The following is a 25,776-nucleotide window of genomic DNA, read 5'->3' on the forward strand; positions in this document are numbered from 1 at the left end:
ACAGATTATGTGCCTGTGTGTGTTTAAAGGGGTGGGAAAGGAGCTAAATATCTGAGCTAACCTCCAATTAAAGTCAATCATAAAAACAGCCAATTTAATGAGTGCGGATTTCTTTGGGTAATTATAACACCAACCACTTTTTTCTCTTTTAAATCTGTAATTCTGCCTTCTTGTTATTGCTTGCTTTGTCATTAATCGCCTCAGGACCTTGATTTCCTAGCAACAGACTGCCACCAAACATTTGGCTCCTGTTCAACATTTTCTTTGTGAAAAATGGCACTGCTGTTGCCGCCTGGGCTGCTGCAGCTAGACTGGCTGTGTAAGTGCTCTAATAATGTATTCTACTGAAAAAAAAAAATCACATGATATGGGGTGCAATGACTGAGCTCAGTTAATTACTGAGCTGGGAAGTTTATCTACAATCTGAAAGCTCTTGAGGAGAAGGGGGATATAAGGATTAAAAAGGTGCTCCTTCCATTATCAATAATTTGCAGGTGAGAATTTACAAAGAAATATTTTATTCTTGAGTTGACAGGTTTCTGTTTAAGTTTAGGAAAGGGTACAAAAGGTCAATGTCCCTCAAATGTTGCCTGACAAATTCTTTCTCCACAAAATAGCCCCAAATACACAAAAGAATCACAGAACAGTTTGCTGCAATTTTAAAAGGAAATTAACCTATGTATCTGTCAGCTGTTTCTTTTCTACTTAAGGCAAAAATCATGCGTGTATGTAAATATACTATGAGATAACAAAATGAGCTTTTCATTCACAAAATGAACACTAGACACAACAAAAATAGAATAATTTTATTGTGTTTTGATATACTGTATACCTAAATAACTATTTTATAATCCATGATAAGAGAAAAAAGATGCTTCTCATTATTTGTGAAATGATTTACTTGGGATTGAAAGAAACCAAACCTCATAATTGAAAACCCAGTGATAAAGTAGATATTTTGTCATTTTTTACTTGGTAGATTTATCAAGATTCTCCATGCATTAGAAATACTACCACCTCCAGCAATGATAGTTATGGAAATTAACACGGCATGTCAGATATGGTTTGCTGAAACCTTGCTTTAGTTCTTAGAAATACAGCTTTATAAGACTGGCATGTTTCAGGATTGCTGTCAGGATATGATAATTTAATATACCCAAGGGTACACTAAGTATTATGGAAGCATCTGTGAAACTAATAAGTCAGTGGACATTCCGATTCTTACCAATGTCTACATACTATATTAAAAAAACTTCCCAGACAGTATAGTCCTAATTCAGCACATTTGAGGAAGTAAAAATAGTCTAGCTGAAAACATCACAATGACAACACTGATAGACTGAAGTAAAAATGACTTTAGGGAATATTTACAAAGAAGCACTAGCATTATAATTATAAGGTCTTTGGTTATATTCAGATAATGAAAACATACAGGTATTTTAAAAAGGGAGCAAATGAAGATATTTGAATAATTTTACAGAATTCTGCTCTTCTATCATTGGCACTAAACTACATCATTTCACCACTGAGTCTGATTCTCCACTTTAAAATATTTTTACAAAAACCAATTCTTGACTGATATAAGAAAACAAATATATAGTCAAAACTAGAAAAGTTTTAGAATCCAGAATGGACATTTTCTAATATGGAACTATAATTGGAATTATATATCATTTCATTCACTATTTACTGTAACAGAGGTTCTTGGCCTGGGATCCATTAATTAGCAAAGTCTTTTTGAATCTATGAACTACCAAAAATTAGATAAAAATTTTATGAGTAAATAAATTTTTCTGGAATCGTTCAAAACTCAGAAAAGATTAAAATCTACTACACTAAGCACGTCAATCTACCTGAGACATGCTAGTCAACATTCTTAAGCAAAATAATATTTTAAAGATTCGATTTAGTTTATTATAGCTATCAAATTAAATTTTAACCTTACAAAAAGTGAGGTTAACATATCTATAAAAATAATAATTTTTGTAGGATGAATAATGGAATGTATGGTGTTCTTTTATTTTGTATATGTGTATCTTTCTGAAAAGATTGAACCAAAATATTTTTTGGTGGGTTTCTATACATTTCATGTTTTATTTGATTGTGACTGTTTCTGTCATGTCCCTTAAACATGTAACGATAATAATACAAGATGGTCTTAAATCATTTATAGAATGAAGAAAGAAATAATACTTTGAAAAATGAATACACAAAATGACTAGTCAGGACAGCACAGTTAAACAGGGGTGTGAGGTTAGACAAAATTTATGTTTGGGCTGAGGGTATTATAGGGGAAGATGGGAGAGAGTTACAGAGAAAACTGTTCAAGGGTTTATCAAAATTTAAAGAAAAATTTGTGCCAGAAATCTGTATAGAGTACAAGAGGAATGCAATTTGGAAAAGCTGCAATCTATCTTTCAGAACATCTTCAACTATTTAGGATTTGCTAATGGTTCCTAATTGTAACAGGACAATGTCAGTGAAAAAGTTAATATGAGCATGTCAAAGCAGTAAAGAGAAAATACATAATACACAAAAGAAGTTACAGGTAAATGAGCCCTATTACATAGCTGAGAAACCTGTACTGGTCTGAAATTGGGTAACAGCAAATATGGATTTAATATGCCTGAGTAAGTACTAGAAAGGAAGAACACTGTTTTCTCATTTTTTTTCATCCCACTTTACCAAATATAATTCTAAAATCTTCATCTCCTATATGTCATCCACCCAAATCAGGAAAAAAAATTAAGTGACATTTTAAAGAATTGACCCCAAAACATGGTAACATTATATCTAGAACAAATAAATGAGAATAAAAGCCTAAAAGATACTCTTTAGAGTACCTACAAAAGAGAAAGAGGTAACAGGAAGAAAACCAAAAAGAATTATTATGCCTTCCATTACATATATCAAAGAACAAAGACATAAATTCATTATTTGTCTAATTAGGGACAATTATATAATTTGTAGCCATAATACCTGAGTATCATTGAAACCATTATGAGATGTGGATATAAGACTGAATGCAGTGACCATGGAGAATAACTGCTAACGGGTACAAAGTTTCTTTCTGTGGTGATATTAAAGTTCTATAATTAGATTATGGTGATGGCTGCAGAACTCCATGAATATACTAACAATCATTGAATTGTACACTTTAAATGGGTGAACTTTCTGCTATAAAGAGATTACATCCAATTTTATTTATCTAGAAGAACAGAGACAACAGAACATATGGGTTAAATCATATTAAGCTATAAAGACTGTATGAAGTAAAATATGTTAGAAAACAGATATACTTCTACAGATACTAGACTATTTATGTCCAATTTATATACAATTTCAAAGATGTGACAACTAGCACATAAAAATGTATACTCTCATCACAGTGTTTATAAATTTTCCCTCTCAGAGATGTATATTAAACAGATTTAGTAAACATTTTCTCAAGCAATTGCTGATTAGTCTGAAATACATAAACGGAAGTGGAAATATTGCAGTAGATGGTTTGTTAATTCATTTAGGGCTCTGTATAAGAACCTACTGTCTTAATAACTAATTGCTATACATATGTTTATTTTCTTACCTTCTAAGGCAATTAGCACATAGTGTGGTTTCCAACCTCAAATAAAATTCCAAGACTTCATTATAATGCCACAAGTCCACAACACAGAAACTTCCAATCTTCATCTTTAGAGCCCAAAACTTCTTTAACCAACACTATCTTACTTCTACTAAGTAAGTAAAAAGATTATTCTGTTTAGCTGGAAATAACTTTAATATTGCATAGATTCCCTCCTCCTAATAGAGCTTTATTTTTGATAGCTGCTAAAAATAAAACTTAAGAAAAATTATAGGAATATAGGAGTAAACTGCTCAACTTGGAGAAAATATTTATCTATAAAAATCAAAAAGTCTAGAAAAATGATACTGTTAGAGTTTAACTTGCCAGAAAAAAATTCTAGAAAAACTGAAAATAAGTACAAATAGAATTTCTAAAAATCACATTCTCGGTTGAAAAATTTTCTAGTATGAATCAAAGATTGTTTCTAATAAGGAAGAAGTAAGAACAGGAATCATTTGTGTAACTCACTGGACATCAATAACATATGGAAAATTTTTTTAAGTTAAAAATTGAACTATAATACTACTAATGCTTAAGAAGCAATACAACTAACAGTCTTTTTCTTTCTTTTTACATTATATCCAAGTTAAAGACAGATGTCTTTACCACATAGTTTTGGGTTTTACTTGAAGGGATGTCAAATTGGTACATAACACTAAATTCCTGCATGATAAAGATTCATATGTATACGATTCCCTTACGCGTGGGGAATATGTTCCAAGAACGCTGGTGTATACCTGAAACAATAGTACTGAACACTTTATACACTACATTTTTTTCAGCAGCACTATTCTTGCTCTTTGGGGCCATTATTAAGTCAAAGAAGGGTTATGTGAACATAAGCACTAGCGATACTGCAACAACAACTGAGACAGCTACTAAATGACTAAAGGGCAGGTAGTGTATACAGTGTGGATATCCTGGACAAAGGACAGAGCAGGATGGCACAAGATTTCATCAGAATGGTGCACGATTTAAACTCATAACTTGTTTATTTCTGGAATTTTCCATTTACTATTTTCAGGCAGAAGTTGATCATGGGTAACTGAAAGCACAAAAAGTAGAACCACAGATAAGGGTTGGAGGCTGGGTGGGGGGACTACTATACTAAATTTCAGGAATTGTACACAAATGTTACGCTCCAGATAGGCAGGAAAAAAACACATATTTCTTATTTTATTTTTTTGAATTTATAAATGTAATAGTTAATGTCACCTGTAAGGATATTTCCAAAAAAATTTTCTTAAAAGGCTTAAAAATTCATAGTTACTCCCTAATGAAGTCAGTGAAGCAATTCAGAATAGTGTAGTCAAAAATCTGAAGCAAAAAAATACAGGAATAAAGCCAAATGATGATCTTTGATTTGACCAATACAATGGTATTTCCACATAATTGTTCAAAAACTGCATTTAGAACACTGATAAAATGAAAAGTCAGAGGTAGTTCAACCATCCTAACTCCTTAACTAATAATCTCAGAAGATTAATAAAGACCAATAAATTCCAAAAAGTGACTTGAAATCTTTCATAGCTAAATGTTTTATAAAGAATTGTGACTTATTAAATCAATTATCATTCACAAAATAGCTTAAAATTTAAAAAAAATCCATTTGATTACTTATTCTTCCAAAGTACATTCATTATAATAGTACAGCTTTCAAAAGATATTACAAAGGCTTTTTCTAATGGTGTAATAAGGTTTATGGCAACAAATTTAAGTAATTGTCCATAAGTGAGCAAAACTTTTCTATCTACATCTATCCAGACTTTTTTCTTTTGGGGGCGGGGATAGAAATCTCATACATATATATTTAATTAGTAGGTATCTTTCCTTTCCTTGTATATCACTCTAATTTCTATTGGGTTACCATTACAAGACAAATTCATTCTCTTTTCTTTTTTTTTTTTTAAGATTTATTTTATTATTTATTTGTTTATTTATTTTTGGCTTCATTGGGTCTTTATTGCTGCACATGGGCTTTCTCTACTTGTGACAAGGGGGGGGCTACTCCTTGTTGTGGTGCAAGGGCTTCTCATTTTGTGACTTCTCTTGTTGCAGAGCATGGGCTCTAGGCATGGGGCTTCAGTAGTTGTGGCACATGGGCTCAATAGTTGTGGCTCACGGGCTCTGGAGCACAGGCTCAGTAGTTGTGGCACATGGGCTTAGTTGCTCCGTGGCATGTGGGATCTTCCGGTCCAGGGCTTGAACCCATGCCCCCTTCATTGGCAGGAGGATTCTTAACCACTGCATCACCAGGGAAGCCCTCATTCCCTTTTCATTAGAACTTTTCTCAAATTTTTTCACAACAAAGTTAGAATACTAGATGACATTAAATTTTAATCATAATCAAAATGTCTTTTAGGGACTTCCCTGGTGGAACAGTGGCTAAGAATCTGCCTGCCAATGTGGGGGACACGGGTTCTAGCCCTGGTCCGGGAAGATTCCACATGCCGTGGAACAACTAAGCCTGTGAGCGACAACTACTGAGTCTGAGTGCCACAACTACTGAAGCCCATGTGCCTAGAGCCTGTGCTCCACAACAAGAGAAGCCACAGCAATGAGAAGCCCATGCACTGCAACAGAGTGCCCCCACTCTAGAGAAAGCCCATGCACAGCAGCAAAGACCCAATGCAGCCAAAAATAAATACACAAATAATAAATCTTAAAATATATATATAATCATGTTATACTGTGTTTTTTAGTAAATGTTATCAAAAGAAAACCAAATACTAAAAAAAAGCAATTATATTATTTCATTATATATTCATTCTAATTTGTTATTCAATGTTCATTGAAAAAATTTTTAATATGTAAAATTCCAAATATATGATTTTGTAGACTAGATTTCATTATAATTTATCACACCTCATTTTAACAACTTTAGTTTTTGCTTTCACAATACTGACAAAGATATTTAATTGTAACTGAGTCTAAGTAATAGTTCTACTAAGATAAATTATTACTCATGGCGTCATTAAGAATTTTAGTAGAAAACCCAACCAGGGCAAACAAAGTGAGAGTTATACAACCTAAATAGTTGTTATTGATTACCACTTGTCCTTTATACACAAAAACTCCTATTTCTTATCAAGTGTGAACTCTATTCCTTTCCTCTGAGACTGTACACTTCCCCAAATCATGTTTCCTCCAATCACCCATAATCATACCTCTCATTATTCCAGAAGCAAACATTAGTAACACTTAAAACCTTACCTTCACAAAAACTATATTAACCAAGATGCTAAGACTGTGGGCTGAAGAAAATGTATAATAAGCCACTGGAACTGGAAAAATCACAGAAGAAAATATGTGTACAAGTCAAAGTAAAATTCAAACTACCCGTCCCATATTCTCAAACAATTACTGACAAACTATGATTCACTATTCTTTCATTATAGTGCCTAATTTTCAATCAGTAAAAAAGAATACACATTGGATGACTCAGTTTATGCAAAGTAAGTCACATGGCACTTTTGTTAACTTATTTCTTTAATATCTGTTTGATCTCGGAAGTTAAAATTTCTCCCTACATAAGCCTAAACTTGCAAGCTGATTAGTGTTTTACAATGTATTTGAAACTTGGAACCTTTTTCTCATTAAAAACAGTCTTTAGAAATAATGCATAAATTTCTGTGCAAAACCCCATTGTACTCACAATGTAGTCCAAAACACTATTAAGGACTGATTGAAAATACTAGAAAAATTACTATAACATTAGTAATTATACATGGATGAACAGTTATCTATTAGCTAAAAGCTTTTAAATTTATTTTTAAATGATAAAGTGATAGCTAGAGAATTTTATAGAATCTAGAACAATAATTTAGGGAGTTTCTTAGGTTGACTCAACCTTAAGACTGTTCAAATTCAAAGAAAAAGTTGGGCAATCTTGCAGAAAAAGAGAGTCATCTAAAAACAGGAAAAACAAAACCAACCAGGAGATTTCTAATTTCAACCAATATGAAAACAATGAGAAATGGATTTATACTCCCACCTTAGACAATATAAAAATGCACAAAACACATGAAACAACAATTTTGAGAAACTGGAAAATAACTAAATAAGGGACAAGGTAAGGTGATCCCCTACCAATTATTCAAACTTAATTCCTAGAGAGAATTTCCAGGTTGCAGTCAAGGCAAAGAGAACCTAATCAGAGTCCAGTAGTCTCCATTCAGGGAAGCCAAGGTAGCTAGCACGTGCAAGGGCAGTATATTGGAAAGGAGAGGGCCATTTGAAGAAAGAGGTACAAAATGAGAACTCAAGATCTGCAAGCCTTTCCCATCAAGTCTTTAGCATACATGCATGAGGAAACAACCCAAGGCCAAGGTAAGAACCAGAAAAAAATACACGTGATAGGATTTGCAGACAAGGGCGTTAAAACAGGTGTTATAACTATACCCCATAAGTTTAGAAATGGCAGATGGCAACATGAATATGTAAAGTAGACACAGCAGGAATGAAAAAGGTTCAAATGAAACTTACAGAGGTGAAAACTATAATGTCTGAGCTAAAAAATACACTGCGTGGGATTAATAGCAGATAAGACATCGTAATAGAAATGATTAGCAAACTTCAAGACACAGCAATAGCAATTACGCAAACTGAAGGACAGAAAAAAAAAAAACCTGAAAAGATATCACTGAGCTATACAGGACAACTTCAAGTGGTTTTATACTTACTGGAGTCCACAAAGGTGGATGGGGGTAGGGAGAGAAATTTTATTTACAGAAAAATTTCCAACTGTACAAACATCAATCTCAACAAACAAAGAAAATTATACTAAGGTACATCATAATAAAATTGCTTAAAACCAGTTATAAAGAAAAATCTTAAAAGCAGATAGAAGGGAAAAAAGACAGACAAGGAGGAACAATGATAAGAATGACAACAGACTTCAAGACACAATGATAAGGCAGAAGACAGTGGAGAAACAGGGACTGGATTTATCTTCCAGCTTGAAACAACAACAAAACCACAAACAGTTTTTAAAAGAGTGGACAATAAGGATGAGAAATAGTGATCCTTCAGAGATAGGAAACAATTCAGGTAAGCCCTAAGATTGAATCAGCTTACTGCCTTGAGAGAGTTCCCAGCCCACTAAGTTGAGGACATAGAGCTGAGAGTCTAGGAAGACCAGAGCAGGTAGAGTTCAGAGGCCAGAATACCCCAAAAGAGGAAGTTTTACACAGAACACTGGAAATATGCAGAGGGTTCCCCTTGAACATTCACCAGATGAGAGCTCAGGAAAAAATGATATAAAAGTATTAGGGAGAAAAGGATTAGATGGAACAGTCTTAGGGCACACAGACCTCTGGGAATGGTGCTTATTTCAATCATCTAGAGCAGAAAAATTCATAATTAACGGGGCAATGCATAGTGTATAAGAAAGTCTTGCTGCAGTAGTAGGGATCATTTAGCTTTAAAACAGGACTTCTTAACCTTGGTTCTATTGATACTTAGAAATGGATAATCCTTTATTGTGCAGTGCTGTCCCATGTATCATAGGATGTTTACCAACATTCCTGTCCTATACCTACTAGTAGAAACCCTCAGTCATCACAGTAAAACATGTCTCCAGACGCTGCCAAAGGTCCAGAAGGGGCAAAATCACCTGGATTAAGAACCACTGCCACTGAATGAGCACTACTCTGGACCCACCTAACAAAACATGAGAGTAAGGTCCCAAAGCATGTTGTCCCAAGTAACATTATTGCATTTCAAAATAAACCTCAAAAAGATGATTAGTAATACAAAAATTTCCTGCACCTAAAAAGGTGAAATTCACAATATTTGATAGCCAATGATTACTAGACATACAAAGAGGCAGGAAAACACAACCCTTAATTAGGAGGGTAAGTAATCACTCAACACCACCCAGGATGGACACACATGTTAAAATTAACAGAGAAGATGTTAAAACAGTTCTTTTAACTGTATTTTATGTGTCCATAAGCTAAATAGAGACAAGGAAGAGGTCAAAGAACCAAATCAATCTCCTAGATATGAAAACAACAAATGAGATGAAAAATACACTGGACAGATCAGATATTACAGAAGAAAATATTAGTCAACTAAAAGGTATAAGAAATGAAAGTATCCAAAATGAAACAGAGAAAAAAGAATCCACAAAAATGAGAAGGGTGGCATCACTAAGCTTTGAGACAACTTCAAGTCACCTAATAGATGGGTAATTTGAGACCCAAAAGGAGGTGGGGTTGGGACAGAAAACGTATTTAAAGAAATAATGGCTGAAAACATTCCAAACATAATAAAAACTATAAACCCATAGCTCTAAGAAGTTAAACCCCAAGCACAAGAACATGAAAAACAAAAAGAAAAGCAACAACTAAAAACCAATATAACTAAAGCACAATACAATCAACTGATCAAAACCAGTAATAAACAGGAAATCTTAACAGGAAGCAGGGTTATGGGTGTGTGGCATGTTATATCCAAAGGATTAAAATTAAGGACATCAGATTTCTCAACAAAAAAGTGAAAGTGAGAAGACAGTAGAGCAACACTTTTATTTAGAGTACTAAAAGACAAAAAACTGCCAACCCAGAATTACATACATGGCAAAAATATCTTTTAAAATGAAGGTGAAATAAAGATGTTTTCAAACATAAGAAAGCTGAAAGGATTCATCACCAACAGACCCAAACACACGAAATGCTAAAAAATGCTCTTCAGACAGAAGGAAATGATACCAGGTGGAAATCTGATTCTAAGCAAAAGAAATGAAGAGCACTGGAAATGGTAATTAAATGAGAAGATTTTTTTTTATTATTACTATTTAAATCTCTAAAAGATATTTGACAATTTAAATAACGTTACAGTGTTCATAACATATAAAAGTAAACTATGTCTGTTGTATGGTAAGTGAATTATATATTAATAAAGCTGTTTTTTAAAAAAACACAAAATTAAAAAATAAAACACGTTACAATGATAGCATGAAGACTAGGAAGGGTAAAACTGAAGTGTGGCATTGCAGGGTTCTTATACTGTATGTGATGTCATGCAGTATTATTTGAAGGCAGATCACGATGTTTTAAAGATGTATACTATAAACCCTGACACAAAATAAAATATATTGTCGTTACTAAAATAACAAAAAGTTAGAGATATTAAACCAACAATGTAGATAAAAATACTGGATTAACCCAAAAAAAGGGAGAAAAGAGAAAAAACATAATGAAGGGACATAAACCAAGATGAGAAAGTCAAATCTAACCACATCAATAATTATATTAAATGGGAATGGTATAAACATTCCAATCAAAAGGTAGACATTGTCAGGGTGGACAAAAAGTAAAATCCAACAATATGTTGCCTACAAGAGATGCACTTTAAAATAGACAAATAGGCTATAAGTAAAAGAGTGGAAAAGATATACCATAATGTCAATAGTCAAAAGCAAGACTGATTATGTTAATATCAGATAGAGTAGAACTGGGGACAAAGTATATTATGAGGGATAAATATTTCAAAATGGTAAATGGGTCAAATAATCAACCGTACACATTTATGCACCTAATAACAGAGTTTCAAAATACTTGAAGAGAAATCAGAATTGCAAGGAGGAATATACAAATCCATAATGGAGTAGGAGGGAGATCTCTGGGAACTCTCCATATTTAGAAAACAAACAACGTATTTCTATGTAACTCATGAGCCATATAAGAAAGCAAAAAGAAAGTATTAAAAGCTAAATGAAAATGAAAACATGACATATCAAAATTTGTGGGAGACAGTTAAATGAATGCTTAGAGAGACTTTTATAGCACTAAACACCTATAGTAGAAAAGTCTCAAATCAATAAATTATTCTTCCACCTTAGGAAACAAAGTAAAGGCGGAAGGTGGAGGATAGGATGAAGGAAGAGGAGTAAAGAGAAGCAAGTGAAATTCAAAGTAAGCAGAAAAAAAAGGAAATAGTAAAGAACGGAAATAAAAACCAGCCTGACCTTACATTTCCCATAAAAAGTGCTAGGAGACAATGAAGCAATGTCCACAAGCACTTTGTTTCACAAAATATTACACCAAACAAGCTGTCATTTACATATAAAAGCAACAGGAAATATAAGCTCAAGAAGAGAGTTTTAAGTCTTTCATTGGTTGGGAAATGTTTAATGACAAAATGCAGCCAATCCAGAGATAATCAAAATAAACAATAAAGGAATGGGGTAAATGGGGTAGAGCAGCTGATGGTAAACATTTAGGTTATTTAAACATAAAATTAAATCTGTAAGAATTATGGTTATAGAACAAAAATGGAAATGTTTAAACACTGAAAATATGAAAATAAAATGAAAATAACTACAAAAAATCAAGAGGCAGGATGAAACGGTACTAATTTTCTCACTTTTCACAGAACGGTAATATTGCTTAAAAAAGAAAATACACAGTAATTAATGGCTCCAATTTTCTCATCTTTTTCATAAACCTTTCCTAAATATAGGCTTAGAGGGCTACTGTAAGAAATATTTCTTATAAGAGAAGAAACAGACATATGCCAATCTGATTCCAAGGTAAAGAGCAACTAAGATTTATGTTTTCAAAATGTAATTAGCTATTGATATAACCAGTAAACCCTAAATACCTACTAACAAAGAGTTTGGTTTAAACATGGAAAAACTGAGTTTATATGTCATAAGTGGGACACCTGCTATGAAAGCAAAAAAGAAGCCAACACTTCATTTAAACCAAAAGAGAATGCTGGTATACACACATTCTATTCCAACTTTCTATCAAGAAAGATTTTGCTTTGAATTGTAAATTCAATGCATTATGTGAGAGAAAATGAAGGTTTCAAATTTTCTTAACGCCTGTTACCATTATTAATTCATGGAATAGTGAGAAGAAGAGCTGAGTATGTAGGTTTAGCTTATTTTATGTAATGCAGACAGACATCTTACTTACGGAAATGTGTTAGATATATTGAGCTGCTTCTTTAGATCAAGAACCTTTTGTAATTAAAGAGCTCCCACAATTCCAGCTTGTTGAACCTCCGAGGTTTATGATTATGATGATGTGAGACAACTGCTGACCCTATAGCACTTGAAAGTGTAGAGAAGCCCACTTGATTTGTTGAAATAAGTATAGATATACATATCTACTCAATCTAAATTTGCGGTTTTCTTACTAAGACTAGACTGGATGCTCTGAGCTCAAAGGGGACTAAAGATTTAAAAGAACTGCCGAAAGTCAGTGGAAATAACATTGCATTTCAGAAGAGATTTCACAAATTTCAATGAATAAGAATTATGTTCTTAGTTGCTAGTAGAAAAAAATATTTGTTGAATGTTCACCAAGAATATACAGCATCCCAGGTATCTAATATGTGTCTACTATTTTCAGAACTATTTAAAAATAGCCAAACTCTGAACAAATTATAGATTTACCTGGCAATGTGAAAGAGCATTCTTTTATGAAATTGCTGAAACAGAAACTAAGAGCTAACAGCTACTATCAGATACATCAACTGGAAACATTTTGATACTTGTTTCTGGCTGAATATACCACACAAGTCTCAAAAGTAATTCAATTTTATTAATTTGACCAAAACTGAACACTCTATACACAAAACTGTACTTCAATAAATAGTTAACACTACTATAAAAATTCCATCCACCCAAAGTTGGCTAGAGGTGTTACAGTTACATAATTGTTAAAACTATTAGTTGGCTGCAAGTTGGGTCTATCATACTACAAAAATTTCATTCATACAAAACTGGCTAAATGTGTTACATGTACATAAATTGTTAAAATTATGAGTTGTTTCCAAGTTAGCTCATAATTTGGGGTCCAATTATTATATACTGACATACAGAGAATTGTAATTGTCAGGCTAAAAATATTTTTCTATCATAATATGTTGTCATATTTCAGTCAGTAAATACAAATAACACCCAACTTTAAACCACATGCTCTTTGACTTTCAAATGTAACATGGTTTGAGATAGTACAGAGACCCCCTTAAAGAGTTACATTACAAAAACATGCTACCAACACATTAAAGAAAAAACGAGACAATTCTGAGAAATAAAATATAAGATAAATGAGAGAAACATTTTAAAATTTTGAAATGTTTCTCTCACATACTGGCAGAAGAGGTAACGTGACTTTCCTCTATATAATCTTCTCAATGCAAGCATTTACTTGACAGTTATAAAGGGGTAGGATTTGCTATACAGAGGAATCAATAACAACTTTGTAAAGCCTACAGCAGTGCATATAAACATGCTGTAGGAGACATTAACACTAGACTGAAAGAAATAATTATATTTTCAATAAACAGGTTCCTACTGGATAATCAATTTTTTACACATCTAACCAGCTGTTTCGCAGCTCAGGTAGTAAATGGCAGCAGCTGTTATATCAAAACCATATATGCATATGAAGTGCTTTTAATTTTTCATAGGTATCTACTTATTTGTGATCAGCCACATTTAACTCATATTAAATAAAAACAAGGTATCCATAGGGTGATTAATTCAGGAAAATTTTTAGTACAGTCTTATTTTAGAAATGAATTCTTAACCAATTATATTTTATGTCAGAAGACTTAATAATTCAAATTACATGCTGCCCTTATTCTGATATTTAGAAGATTTGCCATGATCAATGTTTCTGAAATATTAAATTAAAAGGTGTCATGGTAATTACTATGGAATAAATAGTAATTAAGATTTTTTAGTCAAATAAGCTCAAACTGTTTGCAGTGAATAGTACTAATATTTTCCCACACAATGCGTGCATCATTCACAACAAGTAGCCTAAAGATACAAAATGTAAATTTCCAGAATTACTTCAAAAGACCTTAAGATTTAATATAGAATTTGATATTTGGTTTAAAAACATCTATATATAATGTATCCCCAAAGAGGTATATTTGAAGGTAAATAATACAAATTAGGTTACCACAGAATGATCATATTTCTGTTCTGTATTTGTAATAGTGAACCTAATATGTGATTTGAGATGGGTAAACAATTTGCAGGGTAAGTAAGAGAACAATTATTTTTAAATGTACATCAGCTAATAACTATAATTTACTGTGTAAATATGAACCAGAAATTTGAATTGGGCAAATACTTACTGCTATATAATAAACTCTTGCTTTGTCAACCAATACCCAGTTTTTCTCCATATCAAGATGTTTTTCCTTTTTATAACAATTGGCAGCTGCAAGATTAGCTACAAGGGATCTAAAACAACAACAACAAAAAGTAAGTAGGTTTTACTTATAGTCAAATTTGCCATGTAACTATACAGTTAACTAACAATATTTTTGCAAATTTTGTTTTAATTCTTAACTCTTCAAACTGCTGTATATTGATTTTAATAAATGCAAATAAAGTTAATTTTTTTTAAACTTTTCAAAACTTCTCTGCTGCCTTTGAGATAACCAGAGCATTAATCCTTGTTCTAAATATCATCTGGTATTTTGAGAAACTGGCATTTAGCTTCCTGTTGATATTAAAACGATAAAATTACCTACTTTTTACATTTTAATAGTTCAAACTGCAGTTAAGAAATAGCCACTATATAGTTACACAAAAAAATATATATATGCAACTAAGAACATCAGTTTTTGAATATCAACATACTATCCACTGATATTTAACCTAATGCTTTAAAAGCTGAGTATGGGAATAATTTTGCAAAGCACACACATAAATTTAGACCGTGTTTACTATGAGGAATTAATTTGCAAACCATTATATTTTATGGACTAGAATAAATTAAAATCAGTTTTTATAGTTGAAAACTCCCTGTGCTGGTCCAGTTTCGCAGCTGAAAAATCTAAACAGAATACTACACTTTAAAATTTTGCTACAAGTGCCACATAGAGCTTTTTATTATTATCCAACAAATAAACTTAATAATTATTTACACTACAGACAAATAAATAAAAATACTTTTCCTCCTCCCTCTGACCCAGAAATTAGAAAAAAACTTGCCAATTTTTCAAACTTTTTTTGGTAATAACTGTGGTTTAAAAAAAACCCACAGGGACTTCCCTGGTGGCGTGCAGGGGATAAGACTCCACACTCCCAATGCAGGGGGCCCGGATTTGATTCCTGGTCAGGGAACTAGATCTCACATGCATGCTGCAACTAAGGAACCCTGGAGTGACAACTAAGGAACCTGCCCGCTGCAACTAAGACCCAGCACAACCTAATAAATAAATAAATACTAAAAAATAAAATAAAATAACCCACAAATATATCATCTCACCACTAAACATTTTGGTAATATGGTTAGATTCTCTTCTGAAAAAAATAAATCAATTCTCTTTCAAAACATATTTCTACTCACCCATATGCCAACTGACTAACTGAAGGATACGGTCTGCTTATGTTCAATTAAATTAATGAAAATAAGAGTGATATGCATCAATATATGCACATGCAAAATAACTATATTACAAACTTAACAATCAATTTATAAAAAATATTTTAGAAATCATGACTCTTGCAAAATTTTGACAAAAAGTGGTTACTAAATAAAAGTAAACACTCTGGTATGAGCTACTAAACTCTATTTTGATAATAAAACTGCTCTTTGGAAGGAAACTAAATAGTTGCTCCAAAAGAAAATACAGGTATTCTTACTCTCCAAGTGTATCTGGTTCAGAGATTGGAGAATAAGAATCTAGATTAAGAAGAATATTGCCTTAACCTGAGTTTGGGATAGTGGAAGTAAGAGTTCCTAACTATTTAAAACGATTTATCCAAATCTATCAGGTTCCACAATTTGGGTAATGAGTTAGATAATGAGGGTTTCCCTCAGTTTCTGACTTCCAATATCACCTAAATAATACTGATCACCATAACCATAATATGAGTATATAAATTAAGCTGTTGACATCTGAAAGACCTGATGTTATCAAACCTGTTCTTTAAAATAACAACTTAACATACAGAAACAATTTAGCAATTTTACTGGAGCCTGACCTGGTATCAGAGGCAAAACTTGACCCATTTCTCACTAATGGGAAAACTACACTTGCCTACTGAAGTTGGTTTTTAGAAACAGTGAAAAGGAGAAAGGCCTAAATAAATATATCTCAATGTTTGAATAACTGATGGTTCTATTTATTAAAACCTAAAATCATAAAGTCCTCCTACACTCCCCAAATAAAAGTTACAGAAAAGTCTGAAAATGGCTTTGGCATCCTAATTATAACTAAAAGTTATATTTTAGTTACTTTATGACTACTGCCTAGAATAGTGTTAGGTCTTTAACATACATTTGCGAGGTCCAAGAGTACGCCAAAACAAAACAGGTAAAAAGGGGGAATGGAGAATGGGGAAAAGAGATAAGGGAGGAAATAAGGAAAAGAAGACAAAGAGGCAAACAAAAAAGAGGAAGAAAGGGAGATAAGAAATGGAGGGGGACAGACAATATTTTTAGCTATAAGGGATGTAAAGTATCTAGTGAATCACTATTTTAAAACAGATCACCTTTGGGGATTCTAACAATATAATAACTAGAAAAATTACTTTTTTTTCCTTTCCAAAGGAAAAAAAGCCCATGCTAATAAGCAATATAGTGATGATGACATTAGCAAAGCATGAATGTACTGAAGATACACCTCCATGCAGCTGCAAAAGGCACAAAAACAAACAATGCATGGAAAGCTCTAACAGACAGAGTTCAAGTTCATAGAAAGAAAAATCTTCTGATAAACAAATTTGTATAGAAATGTAATGAGCTGTTTTTTGAGTGGTGCATTACCCATAAATAAAGTTGTTTAGTATGGACAGATGACTATTTGCCAGAAATGCTTTAGATGACCTAATTCATCTGAGACTGGATATAATGTGATACTTTATATATGTTAAAAATATGTATGTGTATATATGTATTTTAATATTCCAACCTCAGGATATGTTAAAAAGAACATTCTTCCTAATGCCAGTTCAGCAAGAACCTAGCTACAAAACACTGAATGAAATGTACTCCTTTTCTGATCCTAATTCTAAAAAGTAGAGGCTGGACTAGATAATCTCAAAAATTTCATTTCCTTATGCTTCACGAAGACAACAGCAGGTTCCAGAAAGGTAAAAAAAAATTTAAGGAAAAGTGATGTAAGGAAGAAGAGTTTATTGAACAGTAAATTCAATTACAAACATGAGGTCTAAATTCCACATTAAGATTTGAATTCATATTTTACCAGTGGTTAAACAGTCAATTAGTACAGTGCTTCCCTCGAAATAACACTGACCTGTTGCCACCAGTGATGCACGCAGCACAAGTTCCTGTTGGCTGCTCATTCTGTTCATAGTAATGAGCATCCACGTGCGCTTCGGCAGCTTTTTTCTTCAGGATCTCCCCAAATTTATCTATCCCGATGCATCCAAAAAATGTTGCTGCTTTGTGTGGCTGCTGAATCATCCACTGAAAAATAGAAACATAAATAATTTTAATGGGTCAGAAAAATGGTACACATAGTTCAGTATTCTGCTAAGTATGGTGGCATAAAAGGGTTGCTTTGTTAGCAGCTGTGGCTGTTATGAATGGAATTTCAATCCTGTATCACCACTTATGATAACAAATTTGATATAACAAACACATAAAATCTTACTATATTTCTTTCATAGAAAGAAAGCATAGTGGCTAGGCACTCAGAATCAAAGTCCTATAGACCTTAGGTCAATACTGGCTTGATAATACTTGAAAAATAATACTGAGTCCAAGAGAAGTAGTGAAGCGTTGTCATTAAAAGCCCAGAATCGGGAGAAAAAGATGGCGGCGAAGTAGAGGGACATGGAATGCATCCCTCTCCACAGATGCATTGGGAATGCACCGAAGGGCGCCATAATTCCCACAGAGAACCAGCTAAACACCAGCAGACGGCCTCGGACGCCGGAAAGGACCGCAAGGAGCCCGACATAACCGGTAGGGAGGCATCTACGAAGGCTCAAAGAGGGTGAAGCGGCGGCACTGTGGCAGACAGGAGGGACTGAGAAACACATGGAGGGTCCGCACCACAGCTCAGCGTTCCTGAGAGAGACGTCGATCCACAGCTGAACAGAGGGTCGGGGAGTGGGAGCGTGGGAACCTGGGAACCGGAGAGCTGGTTCAGGGTGAGAAACATTGTTGCCAGTAAGGTGACAGACCGAGAGGACAGGAGGGAAGAGGTCCGTGGCGAGGAGTGCCTGACCCTAACAGCTGCCCAGCCATGATGGCGGCTGGATGCTGCAGCCTCACGGGCTGTGGGGAGGAGCCACGGGCATAGCCTCTCTCTCTCTTTTGGCACCTCTGCAACAGGCAGTGGAGAGACGCCCTGAGGGCCACCTAAGGCGCTCAGGGATAACAAGTACCCTCAGGCACTCGGGCAGGGCTGGAGAGTAGCACAGACATATATATACTACCAACTGTAAAATAGTCAGTGGGAAGTTGTTGTATAACAAAGGGAGTACAACTCGAGGATGGAAGATGCCTTAGAGGACTGGGGCGGGGAGGGTGGGGGGGGGGGACTCGAGGCCGGGGGAGTCAAGGAAGGGAGGGAATACGGGGATATGTGTATAAAAACAGATGATTGAACCTGGTGTACCCCCCCAAAAAAAATAAATAAAAAAAACTAAAAACAAACAAACAAACAAACAAAACCCTTAGAAGCCGCCGGCAGCAGGGAGGCTGCAGAGAAAAAGAATAAAAACCCGAGACAGGCCCAACTCTGAGACTTTCTGTTTACATCTGAGCCACCTGCGTCCCTCTGCAACAGGCACCTCCAAGCCCAACTGAAACAACAGTGCACCACTGCTCACTCACTCCCAGGGAAGGGAGCCACTAGTGTACCCTATCCCTCCCCACACACCAGTGCTTACAGAGGAACAATAAAGGAAGCTCTGCTGGTCACAGAATAATGCAAAAACCCCAAGGCAAGTGGAAGGACACTTACAGCTGAGACTCTAAGGAAACAGAAATATTAGTATCAATCCTATTGAACTGGTCCATTCTGGGATCAGTTCTGGATTTTTTTCTTCTTTGCTTTTATTTCCTTTATTAATTACGATCTTAGTCCTAAGGGATCTACAAGTTTCATAACATAATTTTTTTAATGCTATTTTTATTCTATTTTTATTTTTTTGCCTTTTTATATACTTCTATTTCTAGCTAACTTTTTGGTAGTATGGACAATATATCTCTCATACTTTCCTTTCATCCCTATCTTTTATACATTTCTGTTCCTTTCTTTTTATTTGCATATTTCCAATCACACTACGCTCTCTGTTCCCCTTTCTTCCATCCATTTTTAGTTTATTTTATCTTAACATATTTATAAGCAACACTATCGGTCTGCTCAAACTCCTTGCTCTATTCTCCAAATGACGCATCGCCTTGGTATTTAATATTAGGTTTCTTTCCTTATCTCAGTTCTTAGTACAATTGTCTAATTTCATTCTCAGAATCTCCATTCTGTCTGGTGGTACTCTAGCTCTTTTTTATATTTGATCCTAGCTCAAAAATCTCCCTGGATTAATGTCTGTATGTGTAAGGTGTTATTTGTTTGTTCGTTTGCTTTTGCTTTTGTTTCTGATTTGTTCTGTTTCAATCGTCAATTTCTGCTGGGTTTCTCTTTGAATATCTGATAGCATACCGGGGTTCTCTCAGCTCTTTCCAGAGGCTTATGCCCTAATGGATTCAGTAATTGTGTGTCTTATACATGTATGTGTTTCCTAGACTTCGTATTTCTTTAACCCAACAATTGGACATTATTCTGAGGCTTGGAGAGTCTTCTATAAACACCTCTATCGCGAGGACAAGCAACCCCAAAAGTTTGGACAACCATGAGGAAACAAAGAAACACCATGCAGGCAAAGGAGCAGGAAAAAAACCTCACAAGACCAAATAACTGAGGAGGAAATAGGAAAAATGCCTGAAAAAGAATTTAGAGTAATGATAGTAAAAATGATACAAAATCTTGATAACAAAATAGAGAAAGTACAAGAAACAGTTCATAAGAACTCAGAAAAACAAACAGCAATGGATAACAAAATAACTGAAATTAAAAATACTCTAGATGCTATAACCAGCAGAATGACTGAGGCAGAAGAATGAATAAGTGAGTTGGAAGACAGAATGGAGGAAATAACTGCCACAGAGCAGGAAAGAGAAAAAAGAATAAAAAGAATAGAAGACAGTCTCAGAGACCTCAGTGATAACATTAAGCATACCAACATTTGAATCATAGGCATCCCAGAAGAAGAAAAAACAAGAAAGGGTCTGAGAAAATATTTGAAGAGGTTATAGTGGAAAACTTCCCCAAGAGGGGAAAGGAAATAATTTACCAAGTCCAAGAAGCACAGAGAGTCCTATACAGAATACACCCAAGCAGAAATACACCAAGGCACATATTAATCAAACTAATGACAATTAAACAAAAAGAAAAAATATTAAAAGCAGCAAGAGAAAAGCAACAAATAACATATAACGGAAAACACATCAGGATAACAGCTGACCTTTCTACAGAAACTCTGCAGGCCAGAAGGGAATGGCAGGATATACTGAAAGTCCTGAAAGAGAAAAACCTACAGCCAAGAATACTCTACCCAGCAAGAATCTCATTCAGATTTGAGGGAGAAATCAAAAGCTTTACAGACAAGCAAAAGTTAAGAGTCACCATACCAGCCTTACAACAAGTGCTAAACGAACTACTCTAAGTAGGAAAGACAAGAAAAGGAAAACACCTACAAATACAAACCCAAAACAATTAAGAAAAATGGTAATTGGAACACACATGTCAATAATCACCTTAAATGTAAATGGATTAAATGCTCCAACCAAAAGACACAAACTGGCTGAATGGATACAAAAACAAGACCCTTCTATATGCTGCCTACAAGAAACCCACTTCAGACCAAGGGATACATATAGATTGAAAGTAAAGGGATGCAAAAAGATATTCCATGCAAATGGAAGTCAAAAGAAAGCTGGAGGAACAATACTCATATCAGACAAATTAGACTTTAAAGCAAAGACGATTACAAGAGACAAGGAAGGACATTACATAATGATCAAGGGATCCACCCAAGAAGAACATATCACAATGGTAAATATCTATGCCCCCAATATAGGAGCACCTCAATACATAAGGCAAATGCTAACAGCCATAAAAGGGGACATCGACAGAAACACAATATTAGTGGGAGACTTGAACACCCCACTTACATCAATGGACAGATCATCCCAACAGAAGATAAATAAAGACTCACAAGCTTGAAATAACACATGAGACCATCTCGACTTAATTGATATTTATAGGATATTCCATCCAAAAACGACAGAATACACATTCTTCTCAAATGCACACGGAACATTTTCCAGGATAGATCACATCTTGGGTAACAAATCAAGCCTCGGTAAATTCAAGAAAATTGAAATCATATCAAGTATCTTCTCACACCACAATGCCATGAGACTAGATATCAATTACAGGAAAAAAAACTGCAAAAAATACAAACACATGGAGGCTGAACAATTCACTATTAAACAACCAAGAAACCACTAAAGAAATCAAAAAGGAAATCAAAAACTATCTAGAAACAAACGACAATGAAAACACAACAGCCCAAAACCTATGGGACGCAGCAAAAGCTGTTCCAAGAGGGAAGTTTATACCAATACAGTCCTACTGTAAGAAACAAGAAAAATATCGAATAAACAACCTAACCTTACACCTAAAACAACTAGAGAAAGAAGAACAAAGAAACCCCAAAGTGAGCAGAAGGAAAGAAATCATAAAGATCAGAGCATAAATAAATGAAAAAGAAAGGAAGGAAACAATAGCAAAGATTAATAAAACTAAAAGCTGGTTCTTTGAAAAGATTAACAAAATTGATAAACCATTAGTCAGACTCATCAGGAAAGAAAGGGAGAATTCGCAAATCAACAGAATTAGAAATGAAAAAGGAGAAGTAACAACAGACACCTCAGAAATACAAAAGATCATGAGAGACTACTACAAGCAACTATATACCAATAAATTGGATAACCTGGAAGAAAATGGATAAATTCTTAGAAAAATACAATCTTCCAAGACTGAACCAGGAAGAAACAGAAACTATGAACAGACCAATCACAAGTACGGAAATTGAGACTGTGATTAAAAATCTCCCAACAAACAAAAGCCCAGAGCCAGGTGGATTCACAGGCTAATTCTACCAAACATTTCAAGAAGAGTTAACACCTATCCTTCTCAAACTCTTCCAAAATAGAGCAGAAGGAGGAACACTCCCAAACTCATTCTACCAGGCCACCATCACCCTGATACTAAAACCAGGCAAAGATGTCACAAAAAAAGAAAATTACAGACCAATATCACTGATGAATACAGATGCAAAATTCCTCAACAAAATACGAGCTAACAGACTCCAACAGCACATTAAAAAAATCATACACCATGATCAAGTGGGGTGTATCCCTGGGATGCAAGGATTCTTCAATATATGCAAATCAATCAATGTGATACATCATATCAACAACTTGAAGGATAAAAACTATATGATCATCTCAATAGATGCAGAAAAAGCTTTTGACAAAGTTCAACATCCATTTATGATAAAAACTCTCCAGAAAATGGGCATAGAAGGAAATTACCTCAACATAATAAAAGCCATATATGAGAAACCAAAAGCCAACATCGTTCTAAATGGTGAAAAACTGAAAGCATTCCCTCTAAGGTCAGGAACAAGACAGGGGTGTCCACTCTCACCATTATTATTCAACTTAGTTTTGGAAGTTTTAGCCACAGCAATCAGAGAAGAAAATGAAATCAAAGGAATACAAATTGGAAAAGAAGAAGTCAAATTGTCACTCTTTGCAGATGACATGATATTATATATAGAAAACCCGAACGCTCTACCAGAAAACTGTTAGCACTAATTGATGAATTTAGTAAAGTTGCAGGATACAAAATTAACGCACAGAAATCTCTTGCATTCCTATACACTAACAACGAAAGAGCAGGAAGAGAAATTAAGGAAACTCTCCCATTTACCATTGTAACAAAAAGAATTAAATACCTAGGAATAAACCTGCCTAAGGAGGCAAAAGATCTGTATGCAGAAAAGTATAAGACACTGATGAAAGATATCAGAGATGACACAAACAGATGGAGGGATGTACCATGTTCCTGGATTGGAAGAATCAACATAGTGAAAATGACTGTACTACCCAAAGCAATTTACAGATTCAATGCAATCCCTATCAAATTACCAATGGCATTTTTCACAGAACTAGAGCAAGAAATCTTACGATTTGTATGGAAACGCAAAAGACCCCAAATAGCCAAAGCAATCTTGAGAAAGAAAGACAGAGTTGGTGGAATTAGGCTTCCTGACTTCAAACTATACTACAAGGCTACAGTGATCAAGACAGTACGGTACTGGCAGAAAAATAGAAAGGAAGATCAATGGAACAGAATAGAGAACTCAGAGGTAAGCCCAAGCACATATGGGCACCTAATCTTTGACAAAGGAGGCAAGAATATACAATGGACAAAAGACAGCCTCTTCAATAAGTGGTGCTGGGAAAATTGGACAGCTACATGTAAAAGAATGAGATTAGAACACTTCCTAGCACCATACACAAAAATAATCTCCAAATGGATTAAAGACCTCAATGTAAGGCCAGATACTATAAAACTCCTAGAAGAAAACATAGGCAGAACACTCTATGACATCCATCAAAGCAAGATCCTTTTGGACCCACCTCCTAGAATCATGGAAATAAAATCAAGAATAAACAAATGGGACCTCATGAAACTTAAAACCTTTTGCACAGCGAAAGAAACCATAAACAAGACTAGAAGGCAACCCTCAGAATGGGAAAAAATAATTGCCAGCGAAGCAATGGACAAAGGATTAATCTCCAAAATATACAAGCAGCTCATGAAGCTGAATACCAAAAAAGCGAATAACCCAATCCACAGATGGGAGGAAGACCTAAATAGACATTTCTCCAAAGAAGACATACAGATGGCCAACAAACACGTGAAAAGTTGCTCAACATCACTAATCATTAGGGAAATGCAAGTCAAAGCCACAATGAGGTATCACCTCACACCTGTCAGAATGGCCATCATCAAAAAATCTGGAAACAATAAAGGTTGGAGAGGGTGTGGAGAAAAGGGAACTCTCCTGCACTGTTGGTGGGAATGTAAGTTGGTACAGCCACTATGGGAAACAGTTTGGAGGTTCCTTAAAAAACTAAAAGTAGAACTATCATATGATCCAATAATCCCACTACTGGACATATACCCAGAGAAAACCCTAATCCAAAAAGAAACATGTACCATAATGTTTATTGCAGCACTATTTACAATAGCCAGGACATGGAAGCAACCTAAATGCCCATCAACAGAGGAATGGATAAAGAAGATGTGGCATATATATACAATGGAATATTACTCAGCTATAAAAAGGAATGAAATGGAGCTATATTTAATGAGATGGATAGACCTAGAGTCTGTCATACAGAGTGAAGTAATCCAGAAAGAGAAAAACAAATATTGTATGCTAACTCATATATACAGAATCAAAAAAAAAAAAAAAGGGTACTGATGAACCCAGTGACGTGACAAGAATAAGGATGCAGATGCAGAGAATGGACTGGAGGACACAGGGTTGAGGGGGCAGGGGGCGAAGGCCAAGCTGGGATGAAGTGAGAGTAGCATAGACATATATATACTACCAACTGTAAAATAGATAGCCAGTGGGAAGTTGCCGTATAACAAAGGGAGTTCAACTCGATGATGGGTGTTGCCTTAGAGGGCCGATGGGGAGGGTGGGGAGGAGTCGCGAAAGGGAGGGAATTTAGGGATATGTGTATAAATACAGCTGATTGACTTTGGTGTACCTCAAAAACTGGTACAAGAGTGTAAAGCAATTATATTCCAATAAAGAGCTTAAAAAAAATTCCACATATAAAAAAAATTAAGAAAACAGTGTCACCTACAATAACATCAAAATATGAAACATATCGGGACAAATTTAAGAAAACGTGCAAGACCTATACGTAGAACACTATATACGTTTGCTGAGGGGGAAAAAAAACTCGCCTATAAAATGGAGAGCTATATATCATGTGCATGAATTAGAAAAGTGAATATTCTTTTATTTTCTTTTTTTT

The 25,776-nt window shown here is 34.5% G+C and overlaps 1 protein-coding gene across 9 annotated transcripts in view; it reads right to left on the reverse strand.

Annotated features, from left to right (window-relative positions):
* Positions 1-25,776, reverse strand: part of ADK (adenosine kinase) — a 508,591-nt gene that overhangs the window by 227,289 nt on the left and 255,526 nt on the right. For all 9 annotated transcript variants that reach the window (XR_009053638.1, XM_057734106.1, XM_057734101.1 and 6 more), the window contains 2 exons: positions 17,867-18,039; positions 14,732-14,840 (listed from right to left, as the gene is read on the reverse strand). Coding sequence is in view for 8 of the 9 variants with exons in the window: in XM_057734106.1 (XP_057590089.1) it covers positions 14,732-14,840; positions 17,867-18,039 (282 nt within the window). In the remaining variant the exon portion in view is untranslated. The remainder of the gene's footprint in view (positions 1-14,731; positions 14,841-17,866; positions 18,040-25,776) is intronic.

This window comes from Hippopotamus amphibius, chromosome 5, assembly GCF_030028045.1.
Source record: "Hippopotamus amphibius kiboko isolate mHipAmp2 chromosome 5, mHipAmp2.hap2, whole genome shotgun sequence".
Classification (NCBI taxonomy): domain Eukaryota; kingdom Metazoa; phylum Chordata; class Mammalia; order Artiodactyla; family Hippopotamidae; genus Hippopotamus; species Hippopotamus amphibius.